Source organism: Vipera ursinii (assembly GCF_947247035.1).
Source record: "Vipera ursinii genome assembly, chromosome: 2".
Classification (NCBI taxonomy): domain Eukaryota; kingdom Metazoa; phylum Chordata; class Lepidosauria; order Squamata; family Viperidae; genus Vipera; species Vipera ursinii.
Window position 1 is genome coordinate 252,692,604 of NC_139513.1, and position 12,559 is coordinate 252,705,162.

At 37.2% G+C, this 12,559-nt stretch overlaps 1 protein-coding gene across 1 annotated transcript in view; it reads left to right on the plus strand.

Moving 5' to 3' along the window:
- Nucleotides 1-12,559, plus strand: part of PCSK1 (proprotein convertase subtilisin/kexin type 1) — a gene marked incomplete at both ends in the record, with an annotated part of 38,711 nt that overhangs the window by 524 nt on the left and 25,628 nt on the right. The window contains one exon of the mRNA XM_083354561.1: nucleotides 6,807-6,911. Within this exon, the coding sequence (XP_083210687.1) occupies nucleotides 6,807-6,911 (105 nt within the window). The remainder of the gene's footprint in view (nucleotides 1-6,806; nucleotides 6,912-12,559) is intronic.

Here is a 12,559-nt window from a genome sequence, read left to right on the forward strand (position 1 = left end):
TACAACCCGCCTTGCCTACCCTACAAGGTTCCATCCAAAAAAAGGTGCCTGAACTCCGTTCTGAGCGTTCTATGAGGGGGAAAAAAAAGCCCTGCTCCTGATGGGAAACTTCTGAATTCTTTCCCACTCCTGTCCTGCCTCATCTTCCTTCTTTATAATTGTCACCCCTGGTTGTCTGCCACTTTGCCACGGCTGCATTTTCCCCTTGAACAGATATTTATTTGGCCAGCGTAACTGTGATTTCAAGTAGCGTACAAGGATTAAAACAACAGCCACAACCAGTAATACTTGGAGTAACCCCTAAAGTAAAACAGCCCACCCCGGTCATGACAGTGGAGGCAAGGGATGGTTTGGGGCCAAGGCTGAGCAGAGCTGCATATGCCAATGACTCCTGCAAAGAAGCCCATGCGCTTGAATGGAGCAAAATCAGCAGCAGACAATTGCAAAACAGGGAATTAGGTGAAAGCCCTCTGGGAACTTCACTTGGCTTGGCCTTAACCCTTTCAGCTTCCCAAATGCCACTGCTCAAGTTCTGAATGCTGGGGTTCCTGAGCTCCTGCAGAGTGGGTGGATTTAGCTTTAGCAGCAAAAGAAGAGACTATTTCTGGGTTAAGGATAGAGATTTATCCCTATCCTTACAGATCCCAAGCAACAGACATTTGAGATTGTGCAAAAAGTAGTGATCAATTAGCAGGTCTGGGCAAAAAAAAGTTACAATATTTTCTCCTTTACTTGAAAAAAAAAAGCATAATGATCAAGATGTAGGAGGCTAAGGGCACAGCTACGTTTAGTAACCCCTAGTCTTTATATACTCTAATTTTTGTAGATCTGTAAGTTCTCTCTAACATCTGTTTCCTCTTTTATCATCTTGATTTGCTTGTTTAGCCAAGCTTTATGGTGTGGGTACTGCATATGCATAACATGTGATGTGTGTGTGAGAGAGAGAGAAAGAGAGAGTTAAGTATATGGTGAATGACTCCTCGCCAGTTTATAAATCGCTATTTGGCAAATAAAAGTGTGCAAGATCTGATTCACTGCTGCCTGAGATGAACCAGCTCACTGTGTAACATAGCACAGGATGCTGTCAAAATTGCATTAGCAACAACTCAGACAAACAGAAGAAAAGATAAAGACAAAATACTCAGATGAAAGAGATTAGGGATTTACTGACTATGTTCATCTATATACCAGAGATGGGGAACCTTAGTTTCCAGAGCTCCTGGGAAACTAGATCAAGCCAACACACCCAGAGCGGGAAGCTGTAATTCAGCAATACATGGAGAACTATGGATATCCCAACTTCAGTATATGTCAGCCTATCAATCTATTCCACCAAGGAATCACCCATGTTAAATCTAATCTTTCAAATAATGCAGCATAATAAATTGCTACAAAAAGGTTGAAATTACTCAATTGCAATTAATTCCACTATGCAATCTTCCCTAAGACATCTACTTACTTGTGAACCATTGTAGTTATGCATATTCCCATCATCAGATTTCTTCTTTAGCAAATTAATTTATTCATAAGCTCAGCAATATTATTTAATAGAAAATACTGAATTTGAATCTGTGATCAGCACTTGTCACAATAAAAATTGATTTAGAATTTAGAATTCTGACCTCATCTCTAAAACTTGGTTTGTTGTATACATTACAAGTGTTACGCAGTCAAACACACATTGTCTCCCTCTCCCTCTCCCTCTTCCCCTTTCTTGAAAACAGGAAGATAAAGTATGTAGTACTCATTTTATACACCTTTCTCTAAATGTGCATTTTAATTTATGTAATGCCACAAATCTGCAAGTACTTGTACATTTATTCCAGCATTAGCAAAAAATAGAAAAGAATATTATTTCAAAAAATAAAATATAAATCTATAAAATCTGCTTATTTTCTATTGATAAAATTTCTGATACAATTTTAGTCATATCAAGTCGCCTTTTATCTCATTCCCCTCACATACCAATATCTTATATGCTATATAATCTAATTTGTCACTTGTGTCAAGCTGTGTTTATAGTCCTGCATGTATATCTATATATATCCATGATCCTGCTATGATCATAACCAATGTGTTTATTTGTTTAATAGTCTTCTTGTTGTTATTGTTAATAGTCTTTGTTGTTGTTATTGTTCAATAGTTTTTATTTGATTTTAAATAAAATAAAGTATGATTTTGTGGAAAAACGTGAAGAGGAAGGGAACACATCATTATGGAGCTAGATTATACTTAATTGTGACACTAAGCTGAGAAGAAACTAATTAGGAAATAAAACCAATTCAATAATGATGAATATTTCTTTGAGCTATCAGGGCAAGTGGTATAGCATGGCCATTTATTAACTCAATCAGATTTATGCAGTTGATGAATTACTTGTAGCTATAGCATGGAGTATATATAGTACATAGATATACATACCACTACTACCACAAAACAAGGGACGCGGTGGCTCAGTGGGTTAGGATGCTGAGCTTGTCGATCAGAAGATCGGCAGTTTGGCGGGTCGAATCCTGAGTGCTGCGTAGCAGAGTGAGCACCTGTTACTCGTCCCAGCTTCTGCCAACCTAGCAGTTCGAAAGCACGTAAAAAATGCAAGTAGAAAAACAGGGACCACTACGGTGGGAAGGTAACAGCGTTCCATGCGCTTTTGGCGTCTAGTCATGCCGGCCACATGACCACGGAGACGTCCTCGGACAAGCGCTGGCTCTTTGGCTTTGAAACGGAGATGAGCACCAGCCCCTAGAGTTGGAAACGACTAGCATGCATGTGCGGGGGAACCTTTACCTTTACCTTTACTACCACAAAAACAGAAGCATTTCTTTCTTAGTAGCAGCTATTTTGCTTTCATAATATCTGAATCAACCAACTTCTGCATCTCCAGAAGCTCCCATTTCCTATCCCAATTAAAATTCCAGTAAAAAGATTGATATTGAACAGAATGTAGACTAACCAGATTGCTATTTAACTGAAGATAAAAATCACTCAATCAGTAATATGTGTTTTAAAGCTTCCTGAATAAAAAGCATTGAATAAAGAAACAACTGACAGAAGAGACTATTTTATTTGCAGTTCTGGGTTGAACTTTGGGGTCCTTGGTGCTCTCTGACCTGGTTGTTTACTTGCAGACATTTCATTACCAAACAAGGTAACTTTATTAGTGTATAAAAAATATTTACACAGAGGAGAAGAAAGAAAACATACTCCTTTATCGAAATGTTTTTAAGTAATAGCGAGTTTTAAATCAACATTCCACAAGTAAATTTCTTCTGGAAAAGTTAAGGACTTGATCGTTGTATAGTAAAAATAAGATTTCAGAACATGCAACCATTTTTGCCATTTTATTTATTTAAAGCTTAAAAAATTAATACAAAGACATTTCATGGGAAAATATATATGGAGAAATATCAGTAGCAGACCATTTAATTATAGCAATATGGACAATTCTGCCATACATTTTGACTAATCTTAGGTTTAGTTATTGTGAACTGGTGATGAGAATGAGAGGAACTAAACACATTGTATTCAACTAAACACCACAATTCGCGTATTTATTCTTTTAATATCACAAAGTATAAAACTTCCTAAAAATACACTAATTCAGGAAAAGGAGGAGAAGACATTATTACAGGGTACCAGAAATTCACAAGCAAGAACTAAGGGCACAGATATACAGTAATGTGTTGGAGATGGTGGAAATTAGAGCAGGGAGTGCTATTGTTCTCGTCATTTTGATGCAGTTAAATTTAAAAATGATGGATTCCCCCAAGTTTGTTTCCCATCCCACTGAGCATTACCTTCTGGTAGGAAAAACAGCTACTAGTTGCTCTCCTTAAATTTCAGTGGGGTAGGGTGCAGAGCTGCTCAGAACCTGTAATCTGCCAGTCAGGAAATTTCTAAATAGATGTCTATACCAGCTGATGGGTCACAGGTGCAGAGGAAGAGGAGCAGAAGATGAAGTGGAAGAACCCTCTCCATGGAAATGGAGGCTAGAGAAATGGAGTGAAAATGGCACAATGAACTTTAATAGAATTTAGTATAAAATTACTAATTTAGGGAACAAAATCAGATGCACAGAGATAGGCCATAGTTTGGTAATAGATGTGAAGAAAAACTTGTTTTTATATTTATACATTTCAATATTAGAGAGTGGGCAGCCATTTGTCTGAAATGGTACAGGGTTTCCTGCTTGAGCAGGGGTTTGGATTAGAAGACCTCCAAAGTCCCTTACAACTCTCTGTTATTCTTTTATTCAATATTAGTTTGATAGCGAGTTTGATGCAGAGGTTAAAGTACAGAGCTAAAAGCCAAGAGACTCTTGAGTTTTAGTCCTGCCATAAATGTGATACAGATGGTTGACTTTTGGCAGTTACTCTCTCAACCCTAAGAAAAAGGCAACAGTAGCAAAGCATTTTTAAAAAAGGTTATCCAGAAAATATCATGAACTCACCCATGTGGACACCAGCCATTAAGACTGACTCAAAGTTTGGGTGGATGGATGGATGGACAGAGATAAATAATAGTACACAGATAAATAGACATTGATAAAGATAGATGATAGAAGACAGAGACAGAAAAAGATAGATAATAGAACATTAAAAGGAACAGTAATACGATATCAATGCAAGAATGCCTTCAATTACAGTACACAAACCCATCATTCTAAAATATCATATCATTTACATTTTACAAAGAGCCATAGTTGACCAGTCTCTAAAATAGGCATGTTTTAACAAGCTTTGGGAAAGCCAGAAGAAGGGAAGTGAATGCTCACTTAGGGCAAGGAGTGGGAAAGGAGAATTTTCAGAAGAACAGAGTCCACCCAGAGAATGCTTCTCTCCCCTCCCCCCCCCCCCCGTAGATGGGGACCTTCAGCAGCCATATGGAATTTATCTCAATTTCATGGATACCAAGATGCTTAGCTGCATAGGTGATAATGTTAATTTGAATTACAACGGTAGAAAATACAATAAGGAAGCTCTCCCATAAACAGAAAGACCAGCATTTGTTGATCTAATTGAAGTTTCTGAGTTTTTTTATGGGCAGTTCCAAGCAAAGTATATTAGAGGGATCCAAATGACAAATGGCAAGCACATGAATAACCCTCTTCAGTGCCTTCTGTCCAGTTGGGCAAAGGCCTTCATGACCATGGCTTCTACCTGCTGTTCCAGGAAGACTTTCAAGATGCAAGTTTGTTTTCCCTGGGGCTGACCCCATCCACAGCCAAATTTGGTAATAATGTCCCTGAATTAATAGATTTTGTCAGGAATCGTGCAGAGATCTCCTAGAGCTAACAAGAAGCTAATAAAATAAGTAAATAAATAAGTAAATAAGTAAATAAATAAATAAATAAATAAATAAATAAATAAATAAATAAATAAATAAATAAGTTGCACAGACAAAATAGGTACTGAGAGCAGCAAAGTACACACAGTAACCACACAGATACACTGAGGTGTGAAAAACAAAATACTTTACTTTGTGGTGTAATACAAAGCACAGTCAAAAATAAACAGTCCAGGTCATACACATGTAAAGAACAGATAAACAATAGTAACAGTCCAAGGAGTATTCCAAATAAAAAGACTTCTTACCAGTCCAAAGGTCAAAAACACAGTTATTCAGGTTTAACACAGTAGCAAACCAACAATAGCAGTAACAGAGTAACTAACAGTGAAAAAACAGCGAGAGCAGAGAGAGAGAAACTACGTCCCTAGCTCCCTCTTTATGGCCTTTGGGAGGCAAACACACCCTTGGCCTATCATCACATTTAAAGTGATATCATACATCATGGCTTATATATTTCCAACCCAACCAGGTAGGCTTAATCATATGCCTAATAGACTTCTACATTTAGTCATTCTGTCTAGCTTGGGCTGAGTCTGAATTTGGTTTTCCCCATCCAGACACTACCAGCTTCTAGACACCAAATCTGGATTTCTACTAAGTTCTACAGTAAATTAAAAAGTGAATACATTTTAATTTATGGTAGAACTTAGTAGAAATCCAGATTTGGTGTCTAGAAGCTGGTAGTGTCTGGATGGGGAAAACCAAATTGGCAGATATGGCTGCAAAAGGAAAAAAGAAGGGAGGAATATAGTTTTAGAGTGAATTAATAGAAACGTGGTTTCCAACTCATGGAAAATAATAATTTTACTCTTCTTTGGTCAGATCTGGGTACTGCACTTGAAGAAAGATTTAGAGAACTGGAGCAGGTTCAGAGAAGTGCAGTGAGAAAAATAATGGGACAAGAAAAGTAAGTGTTGTGAAGTTAGATTGAGAGAAATTAATATGTTTAATATTAAGAATAGGCTAAGAGGATGGAATATGATTGTATTCTAAAATACCTAAACAAATGTCCCACACAAAAAGGTTAAAATTTGTTTTCTATTGTCCCTGCATGCATTCTGACACGGCACAATTAATGAAAGGGAAGGAGCTTACAATAAAATACAATACCCTGATGCTACTTTTGTCAGTCTGAGGATAGCATCAAACTCCTGTCCTATTTGTTTCTATTTATCCTTAAAATAAATTTAGTCACATGTTCCTATTTGGTGCATGTTACCATTAAATAAAAGCAATGCACTTTCATTTCTACACAAACATATACAAGATTTAAAACTACTAGTGGAACATAATTCTGCTTTCTGATCCTTTATTTTTAAAAGACGTTTTATTAGGCATTTAGGTATTGTTGCATGGTTTCAGCTCTTAAACTAAATAGTGTTCTGGGTAGTTTTCATTGTTTCTTGCTGTTGTGCATTATGGGAAAAATATCTTAAAATTGTTCTGTTTTTTTACAGATTGGGTTACTAGAAGATCATTATCTACTTAGACATAAGAATCACCCTAGAAGATCTCGACGAAGTGCTTCTCATATCACTAGGCAACTCACAGATGATGATCGTGTAAGTAGTAAATGTATGCTTTATAGCTTCTCTTAGACGGCCATTCTAAACCCCCTTCTAAGTGAGTAAACTTTTCTTAGCTACTGCTAAGCTTGTAAGCCACCCTGAGTCTTCGGAGAAGGGCGGGATATAAATGGAATTAAAATAAAATAAAATAAAAATAAAAATATAGAAGCTTTCACCTCTGAATAAACTACATGTGAGATTGCCTGCCAGTGTGCTATTAAGTCACCAATTCCGTTCATTGGGAAATGATGTGATATAATCCTTTAATAGTTGAATGATTTCTGGCAATTATTATAATATTTATATTTCATATTTTTTCTCCAAAGATCTTAAAATATGTGTATATGGTTCCCTGTTTTGACTCTGAGACTGATCAAATCTTAATCTAGACCACATTGAGAAATTGTATTTGAAAAGTGGCATCTTAAAACAAAGAAATTGTAATAGTTGACTGTGGAATGAAATGAAATTCCAAAAGGCACAATCAAGTACAAAGTATTTCTTCATTTATGAATTTGTTCGTATTTCTCTCTGGGTCTTTTATGTGAATATCTCTGGAAAGTGACTTCAAAAATTTGTCTTCTGTTTGTTACTGAAATCCTTGTAATTTAGGAATTAGGAAGTTTGCAAACATTTCACAAATGCTTCACAGATGAACAACAACCCCTATTTTCAAAGTTGCTATTGATAATTGATGTTTACTGGTATTGTTTTTAAGAAGAGATTGGAGAAGCATTTGTCCAAAATGGTATAAGGTTTCCTGCCTGAGCAGGGGATTGGACTAGAAGATCCCTTTCAACACTTGTATTCTCTTCTCTTCTCTTCTCTTCTCTTCTCTTCTCTTCTCTTCTCTTCTCTTCTGCAAACTTCGAAACAGCTCAGTTAAAAATTAAGAAGGAGTTAAAAATGTGTCTTTTTAATAGTTTCATGCTGCATTCCTATTCGTCTAACAGTCAATTTATTTCTAATAGTAGGTGCAACAAAATGATATACAGTAATTAACTGGAAAAACATATCTGTTGTGTACTGGGTTCTTTGCAAAAAGCAGGAGACGAGGCGAGAGAGTTCAGGCAGGAACATGCTTCATTGAATGCAGGAACTGAACTGGTAACCAAGGCTTTTACACAGCTATTTATACACTGGCCACTAGGTGGCGGCCAATAGGTTCAAAGGAACCTATTGCTGCCCTAGAGCCAACCAATGGTAGTCCTGGAGACGGCTTGTCTGAGGAGCCAGCAACTGTTACCCAACTCCCTGCTTAAGCAATCTCACAGCATTCAAAACTCACTGGTACAGTTCAAGTAAAACTAGGCTCAATACATTACAATGTCAATTGAAAATACATGTTTCAAAATGAATACCTTCAAAAAAGAACCCATAAAACCTGGTTTATAGGTTTTTCACACATCTGGAGTAGGGGGCATTTGCATTACAGTGAGTCAGAAGACAATGTTATTGAATGCCTACTGTGGTCTCTTGCTCCATGGGATATTGCCATCTCTATTCACTCAAATGGTGTCCAAAATCTCAGGAAATTAATTTCACAGTGCTGAATTCAAAAGCAAAGGGTAACTAAACTAGGAGCATCTTTTCTAAATGTAAAGCTTTCTTTAAATGTAAAGCCTTCATGAGGACCAGATGGATTACATCCCAAGGTTCTCAAGGAACTGGCAAATGTGATCTCAGAACCACTGAACTATATTTTTCAAATATCCTGGAGCACTGGGGAACTACCAGAGGACTGGGAAAGGCTGATGTAGTTCCCATCTTCAAAAAAGGGAAAGAAATGGATCCAGGAAATTACAGACCTATCAGCCTGACCTCAATACCTGGGAAAATTCTGGAAAAAATAATCAAGCAACGAATCAGCGAACACCTAGAGGCAAACAAAGTCATTACTAAAAGCCAACATGGGTTTGTCAAAAACAGATCATGCCAGACAAATCTTATTGCATTCTTTGACCAAGTGACAAAATTAGTGGACCAGAGGAGTGCTGTGGATATAATTTACTTGGACTTCAGTAAGGCATTTTATAAAGTAGATCACAACCTAGTACTTGATAAGATGGGTTAGACAGCATCACCACCAGATGGATTCGTAGCTGGCTGACCGGCCGTACTCAGCATGTGTTCCTCAATGGAACCGCATCTACATGGAGAGAATTGTGTAGTGGGGTGCCCCAGGGCTCTGTTCTAGGCCCGGTGCTCTTCAACATCTTCATCAAAGATTTGGACAAGGGGATAGATGGGGAACTCATCAAATTTGCAAATGACACCAAGCTGGCAGGAATAGCCAACACTCCAGAAGACAAGCTTAAGATACAGGAGGATCTGGACAGACTTGAACGCTGGGCGCTATCTAACAAAATGAAATTCAATGGTTAAAAAAGTAAGATTCTACATTTAGGCAAGAAAAACCAAATGTACAGGTATAGTATAGGTGGTACCTTGCTCAACAGTAGTAACTGTGAGAGGGATCTCGGAGTCCTAGTGGATAGTCACTTAAATATGAGCCAGCAGTGTGCTGCAGCTGCCAAAAAGGCCAACACAGTGCTAGGCTGCATTAGCAGAGGGATAGAATCAAGGAAAGAAGCAACTTAGAACTAAGGAGAAACTTCCTGACGGTTAGAACAATTAACCAGTGGAACAACCTGCCTCCAGAAGTGGTGAATGCTCCAACACTGGAAGTTTTTAAGAAGAGACTAGACAGCCATTTGTCTGAAATGGTATAGGGTTTCCTGCCTGAGCAGGGGGTTGGACTAGATGAACTCCAAGGTCCCTTCCAACTTCTTCTTCTTCTTCTTCTTCTTCTTCTTCTTCTTCTTCTTCTTCTTCTTCTTCTTCTTCTTCTTCTTCTTCTTCTTATTATTATTATTATTATTATTATTATTATTATTAGCTTGACTCTTCACTACTAAACACCATGTTCTTATGGAAATAATTACTTCAGAATTTGAGAATTTGCCACAGTAATTTCTGCTTCAACTGGGCTGGAAAACTATGCAAAATGGGCACTAATCAAAAATGTCAAGCTATTATTAATATGTACTGTAGATATGTGAGTGAAATCATTAAGACACATTATGTCTTATTCTTTTTATCCTAAATTTTCTTTGCTGTTTCTCTAACCACTGGGTTCCTAATGAATTTCATCATTTCTTTTGTAGAAAACAAATTTCCAATCATGTGAAGCATTTTTGCACTGCAAGAGGGGTCTAGGATCATCACTGGCATTTAAATTCCTTACTGTCTTTGAAATTTCTTGATGATTCTGCTGCATTTAATTCATAATTGGGAACATCACATGAATGATATTCCTACTCTAGAAAAGAAAAATAATCATGTGCCCAAGCCAAGCCCATTTGAAGTCATGTTATATGTCCCCATGAAAATAGCTTAGCTAATGCAATTATTCTTGTTCTCCCACTGCTTCTTTAATGCAATTAGAGATATGGCTTTGTGCTTTTCTACTTCACCTTTTTTTTAAAAAAATCTTTTATCTGCCATCTTCATCTTTAATTGTCCTTTTCTAGGATTTAAAACTAGGATTTCAAATTTCAGGCAACAGTTGTGCTGGGGAATGTATCTTATTTGGCCTTGCTAAAACTTGAAACGCTGCCTTAGCAACATTTCAAGCAGAATAGTGAGCGAGTTTTGATTCCTACCATCACAGCAGCAACAGCCAAAGGCCTGAAAGAGAAGATCTTTCCAAGGTTGAAGACTGATCTTAGAAAGAGGCAGAGTGAGGTAGCAGTTGCTTTGCATGTCAGAAGCTGCAAGGCAGGTGAGGAAAATGTAATTGCTAGGATTTAGAGGATATTGCTGGATTGTCAGAACTACACTGTATCCTTAAGCCAGCTTGCTGCCCTTAGGAAATATGATCTGATGAACAATATGATCATTATCTGCACATGGATTGAAGAGGTACTATCTTATCCTTCATCCTGGACAGCAAAAGCCATGGGAGAGAGGCAAAAAGTCCAGATTAGATTTCTGGTCCATATTATAAAAACCAAATTTGTATTCCAAACAATGTTATTACAAAAAGCAGTGATCTTTACTTCGCATGACAAAAATTCTTGACAATGGGTAATCCCACAGATTGTACATACATACATACATAATATATACTTTTATTCTCATACTATAATAAAACAAATTATAATAAATAAATTCTACATACTATAATAAAATCAAGGCAGATTAAAAACATCATTCATTTTGATGCTTGGATTATGGGTCATTACTGCTGGATCAAAGATACTGCCTTCTTGTCAGGCTTCAGTGGTTTTTATTATCCTTTTAAAATTAAAGATCAAGGGCTGGCTTATAAAACTGGACTTTGGTTTCCCAAAATAATAAAGTAAGACTGATAATAAATTAGCAGTATGATTTTAAAAATTTGAGGAAATAGTATACAGACATGCTCCATTATTCAGACCGCAGTATCCTTCTCACATATACTTATTCTATTATTGGTTATGACCTCATAGTAAGAACTCACTGAATGTGACTTATTTGCAATCACATGCAGCTACAGCATCATGTTGATAACATACCAACTGCAAAGAACAATTCTGCTTCTAGTACTGTATATTTTATTTATTTATTTTATTTTATTTCCATTTATATCCCGCCCTTCTCCGAAGACTCAGGGCGGCTTACAAGCTTAGCAGTAGCCTTCATTCTATGTATATGCCTGCTTATTAGGGCTTTCACACACACCCCCAAGCGGCATTATTACAAAGCCAGCTTAATTGTCCCCAACAATCTGGGTCCTCATTTTACCTACCTAAGAAGGATGGAAGGCTGAGTCAACCTTGAGCCTGGTGGGACGCGAACCTGCACTAATTGCAGGCAGCTGGTGTTACTTAAGGAGGCATTAGCCCACTGCTCCACCAAGGCTCTGTATATGTCTTCCAATTCAGTTGTTCTCTCACTGGTAGAGCATAGGCCAAACAGGTGCTCACAGTGAGAAAAACCAAACAAATTTCATGACACGCTCCTAAGTCTATGGAAGATATGTTCTGCAAACTCCAGCAATTGGTTAAACACTCAGAGATAAGACATTTTTGTTACCCCCAGATTGAAGGAGCATGAAGGAGATTGATTCCTCAAAATTATGGAACACAGAATATCTATAGTTGAGGGGGGTAGAACAAAAGTATAGCATAGGGTTGGGCAACCTCTGGCTCATGCATCACATCCTTGCATCATTACATGAATGGGCATAAATTTTTGAGACTCACATTTTTCCACTGAGGGAGGTAGGGATTCTAAGTGGCTATTTTGTCCCTTAGACTCCCTTCAAAAGGGTCTTAAAATTTAAACTTACCCTTTAGTAACATTAATGGCCCGGCTCCATATGGTCATTAGATAGAGCATTTATCTACATCTTTATTCTTCCATGATATTATCTTCATCTCATCCATAGCTAAGACTTGAGACAGTCTTAAGCTATTCTTAGCTGTAACAATGTTAAATTAGCATATGCTGTTTTACAGAAAGACTGTAATTCCTATAAATAGTGATCTGACTTCCTTAGAAAACCTCTGGGTTATACATGGAAGAAAGAAGACTTTGATGTGCATTTATAGACACAAGAACCACCAGTATTTTCTTATCTCAGCATTTCTTCATCC